Raw genomic sequence first — 21,918 nt, 5'->3', positions numbered from 1 at the left:
TCTTTCAGAGGGGGTTGAATACTTTCGAGCACAACTGTACATTATTTATGTTTATATGGAAGAGGTGCATATTTTGTGAACAACTCAGAGTTGTTCACACCTCTTATATCAGGGGTGCCCAAAAGGTAGATCGTGATCTACCAGTAGATCACCAAGGGTGTGCAGGTAGACCACCACATGCCTCTAAAAATATATAATTAAAATATAAAAAGAATATGTCAATATGACATCAAGAAGGGCCTGTCAGCTCCCTTCATGGCTTCTAAAGTAGGCAAACTTTTTTCAAAGAATCCCAAAACCTACCACTTCCATACAGAATGGGATGAAGACATTTCCCCCAGTATTTCCCATTTATTTCCCCCTTACAGTAAGTGTGTTTGTCTAAAATGTAACGCCAGTGCTGCTATTCCAAAGCCCCTCTCAGGCCCTCAGCTAAAACATTTTGGATGGGTAGATCATGTTGAGCTAGTCATTTTAAAAGTAGATCACACGTCAAAAAAGTGTGGGCACCCCTGTCTTATATGAACAAAAATATCCATGTCCACTCAAAAAATGCATGACTGGCAGGGCTGTCACATTTTGCAGTGGACGTGGATTTAATTTGCAACTATTCAGGGACTTTTGCTTTGATAATCTGAATTTAAAACGTTTTAACATTTGGGAGGCGTAATATTTATTCATTTAAAATGTTCAATCATTGTTGCTGGTGCAGTGAGTCACTGTTTCCCCACCTTTATGCCAGGTCTGGTCCCACCTATAAGAAAGTGGTCTTCAGGGAGTATGAGAGAGGCTTCAAGCAGGCAAAGACTCATCCCTCATGGCTAGGTAAATGAGCTGTTGCCTGCTGCCTGTCTGACGTTCATCATCAGGAACTGGTTTCAGCATTTCCCAATACAGTCCACACCCAGACAAATACACATGTGGAAAATAACTGCATTGTCACAATAATATAATGTATTACTTTCTGCAGCACACACAGTACGGAGGATAATGATTATGAGGTATTAGACTAATATACCACTATTCTTGTCTCATCACATACATAATTTATAAGCTACTAATTTGGTGGTATTACTTGAGGAGCGCTAGTGGGCTGAAGCCTTAATAAATTGGTGATGTCAATTTACTTAAAGGAGTAGCCTAATTAATCCCCAAAATGACTTTTTTCTATTGATTACTCACCTCATGGAGACTTAATATTTCTTTGTATTTGTCGCATTCCTAAGACAAAAAAATGATTATAATACATTTACACCCATTGATTCCAGATGGGGACCTGAATGCATTTGGGTCTCCATCCGGAATCAATGGGGTAAATTTATTGTAATCAAATTATTGTCTTAGGAATGTGACGAAAACCAAAACATATTATTGAACTCAAGTCTCCATGAGGTGAGTAATCAATAGATAAAAAGTCGTTTTAGGGGTGAACTACTCCTTAAACATGAAGTATTTTATTTCACTTGCCAGCAATTATCTGTGTAAATTGGAAGTTTGAAAGGCATTGGTTGAATGAACTTTCATCTTATTTTACTCCTGAGAAGATTACAATGCAAGGAGAAGACCCGAAATATTCAACATCTCTTTTCTCGATACTCAATAACTTCTCTTGGTTAAGGTTAGAATAAGTTGCTGACACTGCGAAGGTTGTTCTTTTTCTATTTCCCTTTTTCTGTGATACTTTTTTTTTTTTTTTTCATTTGTTGTTGTTTTCTTGCTTTGGTGTGAAAAAATAAATACATAAATGGATGTACTTTGTACGCTGTCAATAAGAAAAACTTTAACCTACATCTCTGCAGGTCTACTCGGACCTACGCTGAGGGGTCAGGTGGGGGAGATCATGGTCGTCACTTTCCGGAACATGGCGGACAGGCCATACAGCATCCACCCACACGGGATCGCTTATGGGAAGCAGTCAGAGGGTTGGTACTGTTAAACACGACTACATGTGTGTCATGGCTGTTAAGGCTAAAGAGCGGTACCCAGCTGTTAAAACACAGAAGAACACCCGAAATGCTGTAATAAACTCAGCAAATGGTTTCCCGTCTCTGGGTGCTCCTGATGAACTGATTGATTTAAAGTACACAAAATTGGGCAATAGACAAACAGCTGTGTTTGGATTTTTCTGCAATATTAACTCGGGCAAGCAGATTAAGGCAGTCGACAGTACTGAAGTCCAACAGCGTGACCTGTTAAGCCGGAGGAAATAACTGTCTGTGTCACAACATACAGATAAAAATAAAAGGAAACAATTTCCTGGGATTGTGGATCAGGGGGGTTACTTGAAACTAATCACTATTTAATTAATATTCAATGCACATTAGAGAGTACAGAGGAAATGTAAAACCTTGCTTTGGTTTATTTGACAACGTTTAAATACATTCAACACTGTACACATTACAGGCATTTTAAAGGAAGGCAAGGATGGCAAGGATGGCACAGACCTATTTCAATAACTGAAATTGCGTAACAGACTCGTGGCTTGTGTACAGGAAACTCTCTAAATGATTAACTGTACTACTAGGCTTAAACCTCCAGCAAGTTTTGGGCATGAGTCAAATGTTTATCTGACTCCAGTTGACATAGAAAGTGATGACACACCCACACCCAACTTTCGTGTGCACTCTGGCAGTAGGGAAAGGAAGTACCTCCATGCATTTTGTTACGCATATTGTGTATATATATTTGAAATATTTCACTTTCACAAATGGAAAACCTGAACCCTTGCCCACATATGGAGTCATACGTTGTACTGTAGAAATGTCATACATGACTGACGTCACAGACTTGCCCAGATACAGAGTAACAAGTGTGGTCACACACCCACAGACAGCTGAGCCACATACCCACAGACAGAGCTCATCACCCTACTTGCATGCTCTGCTGGCACACAAGTAGGCCAGTCTAGTTAGTTAATGGATTAATTTTCTTTCCTAGATCAATAGTTCTCAACCTGTGGGTCGGGACCCCCAGAGGGGTCCCCAAATTATTTTAAGGGGTCCCCAGATGTTTAGCTAAATGTTAACATTGTTTTCTCACTCAACAGTAAACAGACCAACATACAGTGTATACAGGGTATATCTGCACATTTCTAAAGTGACAATTTAAGGACTTTAAAGACATTTTTAGTACCTCTGGTCAAACATTGGTCAAATTGACAAATTTGGCAGAAATTGTGAGAATAGCTGATCTACGTGCTCGCAACGCGAGGCGTTGTGCACTTGTAGATTGTCTATTTTCACAATGGAATAGATCGAGTCAAACTAAATATAATGCCAACTCCTACAATTCTAAGTGCTTGTGCAGTTCAAATATGATTATTGTGGGGGTCGCGGCCGGAAAAGGTTGAGAACCACTGTCCTAGATCATGATGATGAACATGTTTATTCTGATTGGTGTTCTTTTCTCCCAGGAGCCCAGTATTTTGACAACACGTCACAGAAGGAGAAGGAGGATGACGTGGTGCCAGTCAATGGAGAGCACACGTATTACTGGGAGCTGACATCAGAAGTGGCCCCCCAGATAAATGACCCCGACTGTCTCACCTACACCTACATGTCCCACTTCAGCACTGTGCAGGACTACAACTCAGGCCTCATCGGTGCCCTGCTCATCTGCAAGACAGGTACGGTATAATGTACCATATGCAGCATGCATCATCATCTGCAAGCCAGATACAGTATTCAACATGCACCATAATCTGCAAGACAGATACATTATGCATCATTTACGGCACACATAATGAACACTGGTGAGATGAATCACTAAACACAATCACTCTCTGGATGGATATGTTTTGATAATCATTAGTATTGTTTTGTGTACCATTTTTGTATAGTGTAAAATTAATGTTGAGATGACATTTCCGTGTCATATAACAACATTTGTTTGTTCTCACTTTATTATTAAAATGTCTTATCCATTATGTTCTACCTTGACACTGTCACATACTGTTTAAGTGTCAACAGGTTGCTGACATTTCACATGTCAAATAAACACACTGTTCAAGGTCAAATCTTTACCCTTAGTTAGATACTGCACTCTCTTGTTCTTGTTTAATGTTTGGAAGCTTTATTAGAGTACGTCTTGAGACCTCGAGGGAGTCTCAGTGTCTCTCAGTAAGGTGGTAGATTACAAGAGTTTTTAAGGGAGGGCATCACACACGCACGCACGCACGCACGCACGCACGCACGCACGCACACACACACACACACACACACACACACACACACACACACACACACACACACACACACACACACACACACACACACACACACACACACACACACACACACTCTATTGTTACTAATGACCTTGCTTTCTCAATATGACGGAATGCAAACAGATAAGAGCCCCACTAGACAAGGGCTTCTGTCTGCAAAAACAACATACAGTATTACAAAGGACAGCAAAGCCGGTGCAATGATTCTAATTTTCCTATCGGCAAGCCAGATACAGTATTTTGATTCATCAAGTTAAAATGTTGATACATTGTTTGGGAGGAAATGAGTAATGAAATAGTGTTGCAAATACGGTATTTAGCCCATACACTCTCTCAAACACGTTCTCTCTCTCCCTCCATCATGCCATACCTGTACTCCCTACTTCCTATCTTTTATTTTCACTCTCTTCCGTTGTCGGCCTGTGTGTTTGTCTCACTGTCTGTCTTGTCTATCTCTGTCTCTCAACAGGCAGTCTGGGCGAGTTGGGGGAACAGTTCCGGTTCCACCACGAGTATGTGTTCCTGTTCGGGGTGTTTGATGAGAGACTGAGCTGGTACCGCCAAGGCCACGGCACAGACAGCGACCAAGTCAAATACACCATCAATGGATACACAAGTGGATCGCTACCTGGTCAGTTAGTCAAGCATAATTTATTCTCCATCCCACAATGGTGTCATCTCATCTGCAACGTATTCTTCACACATCGGTCATATTGCCTGACACAATTATCTTCATAATTGGTTAATCTGTCAATTCATCTGTCCATTTCTTCTCCATTATTTGATTGATCAGTGTGATTAATTTAGAACCTAAAAGAGGTGATAATGTACAACATGATTGTGAATGATATTCATGTTATCTAAATGCTAATAAAAGACATCTTGAAATTGCTTAATATGTTTGCCCAGCAGTCAAAAGACATAAAGTTACATTTTATAATTAGCAAAAAGATACAGTAGGCCTAAGTAATAAATAGCAACATCACTAAACCAAATAATTAGGATTAATTACTTAAATGTGATTAATCTTCTGTCGGTTGACGAACTCGTTCAATTCAATCCATATTTCACCCCTAGACATTTTAAATGAAATATCCACACGTGACCAATGTGATGCACCTTCAGCGAATAGCACTGGCAGTAAACTCAAGACAAAAGATAAACTGTGGCTTTCTCTCTCTCTCCCCCCAGATGTCAGTATTTGTGCTCACAGCTCTGTTAGCCTGCACCTGATGGGCATGAACTCAGAGCCCGAGGTGTTCTCTGTCCACATGAACGGCCAGGTGTTTCAGCAGGCCGGGCATAAAGTGTCCTCTGTGGGCCTGGTCAGCGGTTCTGCCACCACCGCCAGCATGACAGCTGTTCACCCCGGCAGATGGATGCTGTCCTCACACACCACCAAACACCTGGAAGGTACTGTATGAAGCCTTCTGTCTATCACACTACACATCTGCAGTGGTGGGAAAAGTACTCAAATTTCTTTAATACTTAAGGGGAAAACCACCCATTTTCAATATTGAACTATGTCATTAATATACCTTAGACCGGCTTAGAGGAGTTCTGTGGAAATACAAAAAAAAGTCTCCCCCCTTCTGTGTTGCCTAGAACTGGAGGATTGTTTGGGGACATGACATAGTTCAATATTGAAAATGGGTGTTTTTTTTTCCTTTAAGTGCAAGTATCAATACTGCAATGTAGAAATACTCTGTTAAAAGTAAAGGTCCGTAATTCTAAATGTAGTTGACTGAAAGTTTTGGCATCAAAATGTACTTAAAGAAGTAAAAGTGCAAAATGTATGAAAATAGCAGATCTACAAGCCAACAATGCGTTGCAATGCCAAGGTGGCAAATGGCCAAGGTATAAAATAGGGCTAAAGTGGTTTATGTGTTTTATAATATTATAATTTATATCTGAAAAGTAACTAGTAACTAAAGTTTTCAAATAAATGTTGTCAAGTAAAAGTACAATATTTGGAACCGAGATGTAGTGGAGCAGAAGTAAAAGTATTGGAAATTGGAAAAACTCAAGTAAAGTACAAATATAAAAATAAAATGTAAAGTAAATGTACTTAGTTACTTTACACCACTGCAGATCCGGTATCTTCCACTGTACAAATTCATGTTCTGTACAGCACAAAAACGAAAAGGAAAAGGTTGGTATGTTGATAAGTAAATAAATCCAACCTCCTTTCAAAGTAGAGTCTCTCAAGATAATAATATAAATATAAATGAGTACCTTCAAATGGACCTTTACTGCACTTTTATCAATAATTGTTTCCCTCTAGCTGGCCTGCATGGTTTTGTGGATGTGAAGTTCTGTGCTGGCTTTGAGGCACCCAATAAGAAGCTGACCATTCAGGAGAGACGTGAAAGCAAAGTGTGGAAGTACTACATTGCTGCTGAGGAGCTTCTCTGGAACTACGCACCCAACATGCCAGATTCCATTGACAAGTAAAATTATATTCACTAATTTGATCCTTAATAATGCTTTAATTTGATATAATAATAATAAAAGAATCATTGACGTGTCATTTCCAATACAACATGCATTTCTTGCCAAATGCCATATTTACCATCTTGTTTCTTTATTTTCATTTTTTATTATTATTTGAGCTGCCTTGAAGCGTTGACTGGAAAACTATTTCACTGAGGCTGCTTGTTTGTGTACACTCTATCCGTAAATCCTTCATAGGGACTACAAGCTCGACTACCTGACGCCAGGCTTGAATCGCATAGGAGGGAAGTACAGGAAGGCGTTGTACACACAGTACACAGACGACACGTTCACCGTGAGAGCAGAGATGCAAAAGAGGAAGGACGAGTTTGGCATCCTGGGCCCAGTGATCAGGGCCCAGATCAGAGACGTCATCAAGGTGACATCACACTCCCACGACTCACCTTTTGGCCATTAGCACATAGAAATACTTGCTCTCACATCCATCTGTTCCGGCACTTTGTCAGATTTACTTCAAGAACATGGCCTCCAGGCCCTACAGCATCTACCCACATGGACTGACCATAGAGAAGTCAGAAGAAGGGGTCAACTACCCTGCAGGAGGTACTATGTCTTTCTGTTGATGGTGTTTTTACATTCATTCATGGGACCCATCCAAGACCAAATTGCAGATTTAATTTGCAATGAAATGGTCAGAAATACAACTGAATAGCATAGAACACAAAGAATTGAGCATCCTGGTACCTTATTCTGATGTGTCTTTACCCCGCGCTTATATCTAATATATGATTTGAAATCCTGTGAACACATCTCTTTGTCTTTCCTCCCACTTTAGTTATAATGAGCTGTCCACTTTAAAAAGAAGAACAAATGAATAGGACAGAATAGAAAAAGACAAACTCCGCGGCTACGCTTTGACCTTGTTTTCATCCAATTTCTTAATTTGGCGAATTCACAAAAATACTAAATCAGGACAGCAGACCGCTGCAGTCTGAAAACCCACCTCTTCAGACTCTACCTCACCCTCTTGCACACTGCATTCCTTGTATGCTATTGTCTATTTCGATATATATATATATATATAGGCCTATATAATAGTTATACTACACTTTTCAGATTTATGTTGGGGACTTGGGCTTTTACCTCAGGGCACAAACCCCATCTGCCCTTGCAGTTATCCACCAGTGAACAGAGATACTTGTCCGATACTTGTCTGTTCCCCCAGGGAACCAGACTCACGGCGTGCAGCCAGGCCAGACTCACATCTACACATGGGACGTGGTGGAGCAGGACGAGCCATTGGACGGAGACTCCCGGTGTCTCACGCGCATGTACCACAGTGCGGTGGACACTCCTCGAGACATCGCCTCGGGACTCGTGGGACCGATCCTCATCTGCAAGAGTCAGTCCCTCAATGTCAGAAATGTGCAGGTAGTGAAATCACACCCTTCACACAGACAAGACACCTGCATTATGCAACTTTGTCAGTAAGATAACATGGTAGTTGTCACCATGTGTCACTATTACAGAGAACTTGCAGTGAGCTATAACAAACAACATTTTGAAGATTATTGTATTTACAACAGTTACAATGGTTATAACAGAATTAAAGCTGCACTACGCAAGATGTTTAGATTTTTAAGGTGGATCAAAACAAGAATCAAGAAGGTAAGTACAAGCAGTGAAATGTTGGTGCGCTCTCTGCCACTTGGGGCCGCCAAAATACACCAAGTGTGAAAACTCGAGTGCAGCTTTACTTTCCTTAGATGAACCCAGTTTTTTATGTTTTTCTTTTTATAGATGAAAGCAGACAAAGAGCAGCATGCCATGTTTGCAGTCTTTGATGAAAACAAGAGCTGGTATCTGGATGACAACATTCGTACCTACAGTGATCGATCCAAAGTCAACAAGGCAGACCCAGACTTTTATAAGTCTAATGTTATGCACAGTGAGTTTTGTTATAAATCAGTCCTTTTACTGTAGTACTCGTAATGTAAACAAGTTTTGTATTCGCCCTATCACACCATAGGCCTACCGTACAAGAGGATTTGTGTGTATTTCCAGTGGTGTAAAGTACATTTACTTCAGTACTGTACTTAAGTACAATTTTGAGGTATTTTTACATATTATTCTTATTATAATAAGTATTTACAATTTTGCTTATTTGTACTTTTACTTCTACTCCTCTATATCGCAGAGGCAAATATTATACTTTTACTTAACTGTCGGAGCTATTCACTGTTTTGAATTTCACCTGTATTTGTTTATTATTTAGGTAGAATTATTATTTCAGTATTTTGTCATTTATTTGCTATATTATTTGATTCCTATTTGTTATATTGTTTTGCTTAATTAATTCAGTTACTTACGTATGATTTGAGTTAATTTTGAGTTACAGCTAAATACTATTATTTACTTACTCTTATTACGGTAATTGGGCAATTGGGAGGCACAGGTGCATTTACTTAGGTCATCATGCAGGCTCAGGATTCAGATTCAGTTTGACTTTGACACTGGGAAGGTGCACAAGTTTTTACCAGGGACACAGGGCCAATGCATTGCAAATATTGCCATCATGCTGTATTGTTCCAGAGAGATTAATAAAACACCACAAAATGCAGTTTCTGGCTTGGACATTGGACTCATTCCCTGCGTAAGATCCACTTTACCTGGTGCCCCAGTGGCCTTTTGAAATAGTGTGTTTTTGGAGGACAAATAGCCACTACATAAAGTAAAAACTTGCCCTTTTTGAAGTGGACTTTTATCGTTTGGATTTTTGCACTGGATGTTTTGAGTTTTGACTTGCACCCAGCTGCTATGCATCAAGTGGATGATTGGCCGCCGCTGCCGCCTCATCGAATGGATTTGTGGATGGAACCTACACTGACTGGCTTTTATTGTTGATGTTTTTCTCACTGACTTTTGACTCAATGGCTTTTAAAGACACGTCGGAGAATGGAGGACCAACGATGTAATGGACATCGCTGCACAAAGCTACCCAGCAACATTGGTATGTGAAACATAATACTCAGAGGGCTTTTTTGGAAAAAGGCTTAATTATTGGATTGACTGAGTTGTTTCCGCTAACTGGGAATTTGGATTTGATGCGCGTTTGATTGCGCAATTAAAGAGACATTCATTCATAAATCTCCGACGTAAAAGCTGTGTCACGTAATCCTACGTTGCCTGTGACAGTGTGAGAATTGAGAAAACATGGATCAAGTGGAAACAAATAATGATGTTGACAATGATGAAACAAATGACATTGCTGTTGAGATTCACAACAAAGAATGTGCTGTTATTATTGATGATATAAATCCAGAGGACAGTGCCTCGAACATTGGATGTTCTAAGGAAAAGCATCACAAAGCGCATTCAAGTGTATCAAAGACATCATCCACTGCATCTGCCAGGCTTCAAGCAGAGGCCGAAAAAGCAGCACTTATGGAACGCTTAAATGCATTAAAAAGGAAACACCTGTTAGAAGAAAAGCAGGAGAAAGTAAGAAAGGAAAAGGAACAGTTCGCTCTGGAAACTGAGCTTGCTGCAGCCAATGCAAAAATCAATGTGCTGGAAACTGATTCAAAATGCGGCTCTAAAAGAGCCAATGGAATGAACTCTTATCTGGAAAGGAACACAGCACAGAGGACAAGCCAGCTCAATTCCCATGCTAACACATTTGTTCCACAGGGAAATGACAAAAGCAGCATGCAGAGTGAATCCCCACCTGTGGCCCAGGCTGTGTCTGTCAGGCCCAAAGAGACATCTCGGACAGCCAGGCCCAAACAGGTGACCGTAACACAAACTGACCTCAGACCAGCAACAGGTAACACTCAAGCCCTGAATGTGCCATGCAGCAATAGCACTCAGAATCATATTGTAAACATAATGCAACGGCAGAATGATATCACTGCATTGTTGGTTCAACAAACTTTAGCATCCTCTCTTCCAAGGAGAGAAATAACTGTGTTTGAAGGTGACCCGCTTAAGTTCCATTCCTTTATTTGTGCCTTTGAAAGTTGTGTCGAGGCAAAAACTGACAACTCAAGTGATCGACTACATTATTTGGAGCATTACACCAGGGGTGAAGCAAGAGAATTGGTGAATAGTTGTCTGCATTTACCACCTGACCAGGGATACCAAAAGGCAAAATCCCTTCTTACTGAACATTTTGGCAATGAGTACAAAATTACTTTTGCCTATATGGACAGAATTTACAACTGGCCTCTCATTAAAGCAGAGGATGTCAAAGCCCTGCAATCATTTTATCTTTTTCTTCGAAAATGCTCCCACTTAACACATCACATAATGCGCATGGAGTTGGACATGCCATGCAATCTCAGAAACATTGTGATGAAACTTCCTTATAAGTTAAGAGAAAAATGGAGAAATGTTGCATGTGAGCCACAGGAGCAAAGTGGTCGCAGAGCAGTGTTCAGAGACCTTGTGAACTTTGTTGAGAGAGAAATCAAAATTGCCTCTGATCCAATTTTTGGTAATATTCAAGATTTGCCACCTACCAGATACAGTAAACCCCCCACTGACAGCCACCCAAGACAAAGGAAACAAGAAAGCACTTTTGCCACCAGTGTCACAACAGTGAAGGAAGGAAATATGGACAAAAACAAGTTCCCCTCAGGTTTGAAATGTTGTTTATTTTGCCAACAAAACGCTCACTCATTGAATGCATGCTCACAGTTTAAGTCAAAGATGCATCAGGACAAGATACTTTTCATAAAGGAAAATGGAATTTGTTTTGGTTGCTTAAAAAAAGTTGGTCACACAAGCAAAGACTGTTGGAGTCGTTTGGATTGCAGTGTGTGTCACCAGAAGCATCCATCTGTCCTGCACATTGAGCAGAAGGGTATAGGGACATCCTTCAAAGAAACTGTGAGCCCTCCACTGAGCTTCACACCTGGACCATCTGAGACATGTGGTCATATTGGGGCCGGTGACGTGGACAGTTCTGTCTTCTCCATTGTAGCAGTCCAGGTGAAAAGCCAGACAAGTGACAAAGTTGTGCACACACATGCATTTTTGGATCCTGGGAGTTCCAGTACCTTTTGCACTGTCAACTTGGCACAGAAACTCTGCCTAAGTGGCAGGCCAGCCAACATTTTACTACAAACTATGGGTCAAAAGAAGATTGTGAGCACCACTGTATTGTCCGACTTGGAAGTGTCCGGCATGGACACAAATGATTTTATTGCACTGCCTAACGTTTTAACTCAACAGTCTATGCCAGTGTCGAGGGTGAACATTCCACAGCAAGAGGATGTTGAAAAATGGTCCTACTTGAGGAGCATAAAGCTTCATGATGTGGATGCAGATGTTGATTTGCTCATTGGAACAAATGCAGCAAAAGTGATTGAACCTGTGGAGCTGATTAACAGTCAAGGTCAAGGACCCTATGCAGTCCGAACAAGAGTCGGCTGGGTAATTAATGGACCACTTCGTAATGGAGGCAACAATGCAGTGAAGACTGGCTGCTCTGTTGTCACAAGTAACAGGATTTTTGTGGAACGTCTAGAAGACATGTGCGTTGACTCACTTCCCAAGGAACCTGTCTTGCCAACCAGATGCCGTGCTGCAGAACAGCATCCCCAAGGCCAGAAGAGGAAAGTTGGGAGGAATGTGAAGTTTAAAGACTACAACCCCAAAAGACTTGTCCACTGTGTGCACATCCCAAATATACCTGCAGTAAAGATCCCCCTACTGTTGGAGGCCACAGTGTAGAAGAGCCAAGGACAATCATTCAGTCTTTTTCTCTTGCTATCCTGTCTACTTCTGTCTGTTTCTCTTCCAGTGGCCACAGAGGAGAAGATGGAGAAGAAGTTTATGTAGCATAGAAAGAATAGCTCCTTTATAGTAAATATGGGTAATTGTGACGTATACACTTTTCACAATTAGGGGCCGGAATGTCGGAGCTATTCACTGTTTTGAATTTCACCTGTATTTGTTTATTATTTAGGTAGAATTATTATTTCAGTATTTTGTCATTTATTTGCTATATTATTTGATTCCTATTTGTTATATTGTTTTGCTTAATTAATTCAGTTACTTACGTATGATTTGAGTTAATTTTGAGTTACAGCTAAATACTATTATTTACTTACTCTTATTACGGTAATTGGGCAATTGGGAGGCACAGGTGCATTTACTTAGGTCATCATGCAGGCTCAGGATTCAGATTCAGTTTGACTTTGACACTGGGAAGGTGCACAAGTTTTTACCAGGGACACAGGGCCAATGCATTGCAAATATTGCCATCATGCTGTATTGTTCCAGAGAGATTAATAAAACACCACAAAATGCAGTTTCTGGCTTGGACATTGGACTCATTCCCTGCGTAAGATCCACTTTACCTGGTGCCCCAGTGGCCTTTTGAAATAGTGTGTTTTTGGAGGACAAATAGCCACTACATTAACTATAATTATTTGAAAACTTTAGTCACTAGTTACTTTGTAGATTTTGATAATTATTACAAAACTTACAGTACATTACCCACTTTAGCCCTATATACATTTCGGCCATTTGAAAATAGCCGATCTGCAAGCTCACAATGCGCTGCGATCTGGTCGCCATGCGCTGCTTTGTGCGCTTATAGATCTGCTATTTTCAAAAGATCTTTAAACATTTGAAAAAGGGTGAAACGGGACATGAGTACTAGGCCCCTTCTTTCTACTTTTGGTACATTTTGATATCAACACTTTTGTACTTTTACTCAAGTAAACTTTTAATTATTGACTTTTACTTGTAACAGAGTATTTCTACATTGCAGTATTGACACTTTTACTTAAGTAAAAAAACACTGGTGTACTTCTGACCCATATTATTTGTTTATGTTTTGTCCTTGCAGCGATCAACGGCTATGTGTTTGAGAGCGGGCAGATCCTGGGCTTCTGTAATGGTGAGATTGCAACGTGGCACATGTCCAGCGTAGGAGCACAGGACTACATCCAGACAGCCACCTTCTATGGACACACGTTTGAGCTGAACGAACGCACAGAGGACTTCCTCAGCCTCTACCCCATGACTGGAGAGACCATCTCCATGAACATGGACAATGTTGGTCAGTCATTGGCTTACAGTGGCTTTTTATGTAACATTGCACAGTTTGTTTGTAATCTGTGATTAAATTAATGATCAGTCTGATAGCATTTTCAGCTAAAACAATCCTTAGGTTTAGCATAGCTGGGGGTTTAGTGTCAGCTATGATGTCATCACAAGAGAAGTATGCAATTTAAACCCTATGTACCTCGTTGTCCATATTAGGCCCCCTCCTATATTCCCTATACACCAAATCTCAGAGCCAAAATTGATGATCTTTAAGCTCGCATTACAACAAAAGCAGTGTTGATTTTGACAGCAAAATTTTATTTATTGCATTTTTAGTCGAGTTTTTGTCGACCGAATATCACACGATTTTTGTCATCAAAATCTGAAGTTGATTTTGTCGACTAAATGTATTTTGGCAGGCCTTGATGGCATCGTAATGCCATATTTTACACTTAGTTGCATGCTGAAAATAGCTGATCTACAAGCTCACAACGCGTAGATCTGCTGAGTGCAACACCCGAGTGCAACCAAACATAAAATAACTTGTCCCTTGTCTCCACTAGTCCCTCCCTAACATTTTAGTCTAGTTTTTTATTTGTTGACGAAATTGTCAATATCTCTTAGTTTTAGTCACCATTATTTTTATTTAGTTCTTATTTAGTTTTCGTCAGTGAGGGTTGTCGTAATTTTAGTCGGCTAGAGTCAAGTGGCTAATTTGGCTCAAATATAGACCACAGATGATCAATTCATACTGTATGTCTCCTTAAAATCAGGCATCTGGCTCCTGGCTTCCCTCAACTCCCATGAGACAACCAAAGGGATGAGAGTAAAGTTCCGGGATGTGGAGTGCTTCCGTGACTATCAGTATGAATACGAAGACTATGAGGAAAAAGGGGACATTGTTTGGAAGCCTCCTACAGAAGAAGAACTCGAGAAAGAAGAGGAGAAAGAGACGGCAGCGTTATTGGTAAAAAACGTGAAGGAGGAAGAGACAGAGGTTGATGATTACACAGCTATGTTTGCGGATGAACTCGGCCTCAGGTCTCATAAGAACAAGTCCCAAAACTCAGATATGGAGGAGTTGGATCTCTCCCGCTTCGACTATGACACCATTCCTTCAGAGCCTGAATCAAATAGCACATTAAACCACACAATGAATACTTTGTTGAACCAAAGCATGAGTGAAAATCAAACCCAGATACAGAACACTAGCACACCTTCAGGTGGCTCAATTCTTCACAACATCTCTGCGCCAGAGAACAAAACATTTCATACCAGTGTACTGCTGAGAGTGAATAACATTACAGAAGCAAGAAATCTAACCAACACATTTTCAAGAAATGGAAGCTCAGTCTTGGAGGACAAGAGAATGAATTTAACCCGGACACGTGTAAACCAGAGCTCTGTGAACATGATCCAGGGTGAGGATTCGGAGGAGAGAATCACCAGAGGAGATGTCTTCTACTACTATGAAGCTGATCTTCATCCCGTTTCCAACACCACAGAGGAGCTGGTGCTCCTGGATGCAAGGGCCAAGATGGGGTCTGCATCAGATAAAGAGACCACCATGAAGGATGATGACCTGTCATCTGGTCAACGTGTCTTGTCAACACGTCTTGTCAACACAACAATTCATAACGTGAGTTCATCATTTACTTTGGGCAACATAACAACAGAAGCTAGCAACGTTACGGACATGACCCAGGGTGAGGATTCAGAGGACAAAATCACAAGAGGAGATGTCTTCTACTCTGACACCGCTCTTAACCACACCTCCAACACCACAGGGGAGATGGTGGTCCCAGATGCAAAGACCAAGACAGGACATGCATCAGAGAATGAGACTGCCATTAATGAAGACCCGACATCTGGTCAACATGTCTTATCAACGGGCAATGCATCTCTAACGGCAGTTTCATCCATTGAGAAGACAACAGCGTTGAATCACAATGCAACATTAAATATATCAAAAGATGTAGCAAACCATTCATGGTCAAATTCCAGTGCTGAAGCTTCCCATTTTAACACCAGCAATACAGACAACCTAAACAGCACTGAAGTGGTGGTGGAAGCAAGCAGTAATATGACCAGGGTAAATGGTGTGCAGGACACGACAGTGGGACAGGACTATGGAAATCAAATGAAATCCTCTTCAGAAGAAACTAATTCTAGTGTTGATTCCCGTGAACTTAAAAATAACAAGAGTATATCGTCAAATGAATCTATGGCTTCGTTGCCCAGTCACCTTGTTCCAGGTAGTAGCAGCTCTGAGGAGGGTAATGAATTGGACAGCCATGAGGATGTGGTCATCTACCTCAAGAACAACAACTCGGAAGCGATCGTAACCACCTCCCTCCACTCTCAGGAACTCAACTGGATCTACAACGGTTCACACCAGACGGTCCCCATGGAGCTGCCCGACCACATGATCAAGTATATTTCAAACGATTCCCTGAAGTCAACTGCTCCGCCGACCCTGACCACAACCACAACAAAGAAGCCCAAAAGGACGGTGAACCTCAGACATTGGCCGCAGAAAGGCCAGGCCATGAAAACCAGGCGGAGGAAACCATACAAGCCCCAGGCCAGGTCTGGACTGCCATTCTCTCCACGGGGCTTCGGCCCAGGAATGTCCCCACGCGGGTCACGGCCCGCCTCCATCAAGCCAAAGGCCATCTCTGGCATGGAAGATCTGCTCAATACGCCTGTGGTCATCGGTGTGCCACGGCCCGATTTCAGCGACTATCAGTTATACGTACCTGGGGACGACCCAGACCATCTCGACCTAGTGGAGGACGTCAAAGAGAACGAGTATGAGTATGTGTCCTACATAGACCCCTACAGTAGCCAAAAAGAAATCACCCTGGATGAGACTACTAAATACTACCTAAAAACAGCTGGCACCAACGTCAGAACGTATTTCATTTCTGCAGAGGAGGTAGTCTGGGACTATGGTGGCTATGGACATAGGTAAGCACTGGGGTAGAATGGCATACACTGCCAAAAGAAAGATGGCATGTTTGAGGATACTATTGCTAAAAATGCACAATAATACTACTGTGAACAAAGTATACATACATACAATACACTATCTCATTTCACCGTAGGAGGCAAGAGAAGCTTCAAAGCATGGAAGAAACCAAGTTCACCAAGGTTGTGTTCCGGCAATACCTGGACAGTGACTTCACCACTCCAGATATCCGGGGTGAACTGGAGGAGCACCTGGGGATCCTGGGACCCCTCATAAAAGCCGAAGTTGGACAGAGCATCTTGGTAAGCTCACCAAGTATCAGTTTGAACAGGCACGTGCACACACAGACATCAAAGGGGCTTGAGCCCCCCTCCCTTTATCCGTCTGTAAAAAGTGCCCTCTTCAGACCATGCATGCAGTTTTTACTATGGTGAAAGAATTTCAAATGCCCCCCCTTTTCATGCCATACCCGAAGGCAACATTCAAGAGAACACATAGTCCAAACTCTCCTGAACTTGAATGCAGCTTCTCATGTTGAAAGAATGATTGAAAATAGCCAATGTCAGCCCCTGCCTCTCTAACATTCTCTACACGTCCCTGAGTTTGAAGTTACAGTTGCAGCTACAGTTTCATACACAAGCGTCCCTAAAGTAGTAAAAATAGCAGACGTACAAGCTGCAACCCATCGTAATGCAATGTGTTGTGCGCTTGTAGACCTGATACCTTTGCCTAACAATGTCACACGACGAAGTATAAAATAAAGGGCATTGATCTATGACAAAACATAAAAAGATAAAATATTGAGACGATGTGCAAATAATGAAACTAAAAAAAATCTGTTTTATGTTATATTCTTTTTAAATATTGATTATTTTAAAATATCCACTCACCACCTGGTCTTCCTGGATTGTAGGTGATATTCAGAAACAAGGCCAGTCGTCCGTACTCCTTGCACCCGAATGGGGTTACCTATAACAAGCAGGCCGAGGGGCTGGAGTATGATGACGAGTCTAAGTACTGGTATAAATATGACAACGAGGTTCAACCCAACACCACCTTCACATACCTGTGGAAGGTCCCTGCCAGGGTCGGGCCATCGAGAGACGAGTCCTCCTGTCGGACCTGGGCTTACTATTCTGGGGTTAATCCTGTGAGTAAAGAAAAATAATAACATTCAAAAACTTTCCCAGAATATTCAATTTCTTTTTTTAAATGCATCTTTGGTCAAGAATAATTCTGAATATAATTAAAGAGTAACAAAGTACTGTAAATACTCCATTTTCTAGGAGAGGGATATCCACTCTGGCTTGATTGGGCCTTTGCTGGTGTGTCGGGAGGGCACCCTGCGTCAGAAGCTCCTAGACATGAGGGAGTTTGTGCTGCTCTTCATGACCTTTGATGAGACCCGGAGCTGGTACTACGACAGGAACCGTGAGACAATGGAGAGGACCAACCAAAGGGCTGTCAGGGACCCCGACTTTAGAGAGAACCTCAAGTTCCACAGTAAGAGCTTCCATAAATTCACAGATTTATTCCGTTGATTGAGTAACATCCTCAGTGTTGGATCCATGCTTACCATATCTCAGAATCCAATTACCATAGATTATTTTACTGTGTAGATTTCACAACAAATATAGCTGACCATCTGAGTCAAATACTTTCCCCCCTAGGCATCTAAGAATTATTAAATGTAGGTTGTTAAAATAAGTGTTAAATAGCTATTTGGATAGTACTACTTCAGCTCTTCATTAACATTAGCAAACACTCTAGCAATGATTACTATCAGAATTGTAATATATATATATAATAATTATAATAGAAGAGCAATACAATGTCACTCAGACAGGGGCGTCACACCAAATTCTGGGCCCTGGGTACAAGGATTCACTGCGGGCCCCCCATGAATGTTAACTATTGAAAAATAGCAAATATACAAGCTCACAGCGCGGCACCGAGTGCCGCGCTGCGAGCTTGTAGATCTGCTATTTTTGAAAAAATCGTGAAAATGTGTGCCAAGAAACCTATGTTTCCATGTCAGTGATGCTCAAACTTTTTCACGTGAAGGACCCCCCCATCTCAAAATATTTAGTTCCAGGGACCCCCCAGAAGCAACATTTGAGTTACAAATGTTCACTTAAAAAATACATATAGTCAAAGATTTGCGCACATTTTCATGACTTTTCAAAAATAGCAGATCTACACTGTGAGCTTGTATATCTGCTATTTTTCAATAGCTAAAGTTACTAGGGCCCCTCTACCGTGGGCCCCAGTAACTCAGTCCCACTTTCCTACCCCTTGTGACGCCCCTGCACTCAGATGGAAAAGGATGTTGATGTGGATCACTATTGTCATCACTGATGTCTCCATGTTGTGTCCTCCAGCCATCAATGGCATTGTGTACAGCCTAAAGGGGCTGAGGATGTATACGGACCAGGTGGTCCGCTGGCACCTGTTGAACATGGGATCTCAGAGGGACGTTCACAGTGTCTACTTCCACGGACAGACCTTCCTCCACAAGCAGACAAAGAGTTACCGACAGTCTGTTTTCCCGCTGTTGCCTGGTTAGCATTGTTTCCATTGCAGTCTGATGTATTGGTTTTCCTGAATTTCAAATCACCAGCACTCACGGAAATGTCCTTTAGGTATATTTTATCTAGGTGGGCACGGTCACGTGCCTACATGCAGGTTTGTGTTCTTACAGCTGAGGTATAATATCGTTGTTGTCGGGTGGAAACCATGTATGTCCAAAACCGTTCGTTTGTATTTATCATTTTAAAAATGATTTAAATGAGTGAAAATAGCCGATCTACAAGCACACAACGCCTCACACCGCGAGGCGTTGTGTCCTTGTAGATCTGCTATTTTCACAAGTTTTGTGCGACAGTCTTGTATGATGAAGTAGGGCTTTACTTTACGAAAAAAATCGTACTAATTTGAAACTTGAAGATACAAGGTTTCTGCCCGACAGTGACGATGTGCAGGTTGAAAATGATTGAATATTGAATTATAATTATAGACGGGTTTCTTGTTTACAAACATTGAGACTAAATGCACAGGTGACTGTATCATGTAATCAATTCCGTCCAATCCCCAAACCTGTTGTTTTGGGGAGCGCTGGTTTCATTGGCTAATTTTGGTACCGACCCTGCGCACGCATCTAGTTCTTATCAGTGTAACGTGGACCAGAAACCCGTCTATAGAACACACATCTGAATCTGAATGTTAGTTTGGATTTAAGCCCTCGAGTCAGACCATGTCCCCTTACCACAGGATTCCCCAATTAGTTTTCCCCAAGGGCCGAATTATGTCTAGGGTACCAAGCCAAGGGCCACAACATTGCAGTGGGCGACGGTGGCGTTCCCACTACTCCAGCGACAGTTTTCGTCGTTGTCGGGTGAAAATCTCCAAAACCGTTCGTTTTGAATTTATCATTTTTAAAATGATAGGCGTTGTGTGCTTGTAGATCTGCTGTTTTCACTACTTTTGTGCGACGGCCTTGTATGATTTGCGAAAGAACGTACGAATTTGGAGATACGAGATTTCCACCCGACCATGATGATATACTAGTGTTGTTGCTGCTCTTATACAACCATTATTACTGGGGTTGGTGTGGGCCAGACAGTTATCCCCCCGGAGGCCGCAAATGGCCCGCGGGCCGCCTATTGGGGAACCCTGCCTTACCATGTCACTTGCTTGGTCAATGGTCAAAGAAAGACTTTCTGCTAGTTTGCTTAAATTTTTTCACAGAGTCATTACCACCCACACACCTACATTTTTTTATAAGAATATAACTAGTTGTTCAGAAATCCATACACATTTTACTCGTGCAGCGAGTGACGGACTGATCACTTTTCCACTACCTAAGTCTAATTCTATGAAGAGGGCTGCTTTTTATAGATCGATTATGCTATGGAATAGTCTTCCAAATGAACTTCGTAACACCAGAGAAAAAGCCTGTTTTAAAAGGAAACTGTGTCGTCTTATGCATACTTAACGCATAAAATATCAAATTTTCGTACTTTTTAAATTTGTTGTATACATGTTATTTTATTTTTAGGGATACTTTGTATAATGTATTTTTGCTGATTATGTATTTCTTTGTAATACTTTGTGGAATTTTATATATTTGTAATGTATTTTAATGTCTTGGACCCCAGGAAGACTAGCTGACGTTAATGGCGTCAGCTAATGGGGATCCGTTTAAATAAACAAATAAACAAACTTCTCTGTCCCAGGGGGCTTTGCCACTCTGGAGATGAAGCCATCCAAGCCTGGCCTTTGGCAGCTGGAGACAGAGGTTGGCCTCAACCAGCAGAAAGGCATGCAGACCCTCTTCCTGGTTTTAGATAAAGGTACGACCCACTCAACACCAGACCACCAAAGTTAGAACACCATTTCATTGTCATTTTATGTTCTGTTATTTGATATTCTGTCACGTATGTATGTTTCCTAGAATGCTACCATCCCCTGGGACTAAGTTCAGGGAGTGTGAAAGACGATCAGATCACTGCTAACCATACCAGAGGTAACCATGCTGTATATCACCTCACAGCGTAACAGAGCTTTCATAGTGTATAACAGCCACAGTGAAAATAGCATAGAATAGATTGAAAATAGATTTCTTGATTAATTAATTAAATAATTTAACAAGTCTGCCTCTCTCTCTCTTTCATATTGTTGTCTGAGTTATCACCTGTGATAAATGTTAAATACAAAGTAAATAAAAGACAAAATACCTTTACTTATGTCAAAAGAGGTCTACATTTAATGGTGATTCAGTAATGTAGGGGTAGGTGGTGGTAGTAAAAATCTTAAATACATTTCTGCCCCTGAAGGATACTGGGTACCTCATTTGGCCAGACTGAACAACCAGGGTAAATACAACGCATGGAGCACAGAGGGGGAACACAACTGGATTCAGGTACTGTGTGTGTGTGTGTGTGTGTGTGTGTGTGTGTGTGTGTGTGTGTGTGTGTGTGTGTGTGTGCGTGTGCGTGTGTGCGTGCGTGCGTGTGCGCGTGTGCGTGTGCATGTGTGTGGATATTTATAATTTGCGTGTGCATGGAAGAGGGGACACAATGTGTGCATAACCGAGTACAGTGCAGTATGTGCCCTTCCTGTCTTGATTTCTGCCCATGTCTTCCCCACAGACATAGAAAGGTAGATGCCTCCTCCGGCTCTGGGGCGTTGGTAAAAGAGGGGGGGGAAG

General features: G+C 41.5%; 1 protein-coding gene across 1 annotated transcript in view; it reads left to right on the top strand.

The window, feature by feature from the left end:
• f5 (coagulation factor V) overlaps window positions 1-21,918 on the top strand; it is a 30,728-nt gene that overhangs the window by 756 nt on the left and 8,054 nt on the right. The window contains exons 2-20 of the mRNA XM_080753793.1: window positions 743-825; window positions 1,800-1,922; window positions 3,413-3,625; window positions 4,695-4,856; window positions 5,417-5,638; window positions 6,510-6,675; window positions 6,917-7,097; window positions 7,186-7,282; window positions 7,905-8,110; window positions 8,480-8,627; window positions 13,539-13,751; window positions 14,512-16,708; window positions 16,846-17,011; window positions 17,623-17,859; window positions 17,996-18,212; window positions 19,091-19,270; window positions 20,945-21,061; window positions 21,163-21,234; window positions 21,545-21,630. Of these exons, the coding sequence (XP_080609919.1) occupies window positions 743-825; window positions 1,800-1,922; window positions 3,413-3,625; window positions 4,695-4,856; window positions 5,417-5,638; window positions 6,510-6,675; window positions 6,917-7,097; window positions 7,186-7,282; window positions 7,905-8,110; window positions 8,480-8,627; window positions 13,539-13,751; window positions 14,512-16,708; window positions 16,846-17,011; window positions 17,623-17,859; window positions 17,996-18,212; window positions 19,091-19,270; window positions 20,945-21,061; window positions 21,163-21,234; window positions 21,545-21,630 (5,086 nt within the window). The remainder of the gene's footprint in view (window positions 1-742; window positions 826-1,799; window positions 1,923-3,412; window positions 3,626-4,694; window positions 4,857-5,416; window positions 5,639-6,509; window positions 6,676-6,916; window positions 7,098-7,185; window positions 7,283-7,904; window positions 8,111-8,479; window positions 8,628-13,538; window positions 13,752-14,511; window positions 16,709-16,845; window positions 17,012-17,622; window positions 17,860-17,995; window positions 18,213-19,090; window positions 19,271-20,944; window positions 21,062-21,162; window positions 21,235-21,544; window positions 21,631-21,918) is intronic.

The sequence above is a fragment of the Nannobrachium achirus genome (assembly GCF_963921795.1).
Source record: "Nannobrachium achirus genome assembly, chromosome: 22".
NCBI lineage: Eukaryota > Metazoa > Chordata > Actinopteri > Myctophiformes > Myctophidae > Nannobrachium > Nannobrachium achirus.
The sequence above is the reverse complement of the archived record's forward strand: the minus strand, read 5'-3'. Positions and strand labels throughout refer to the sequence as shown.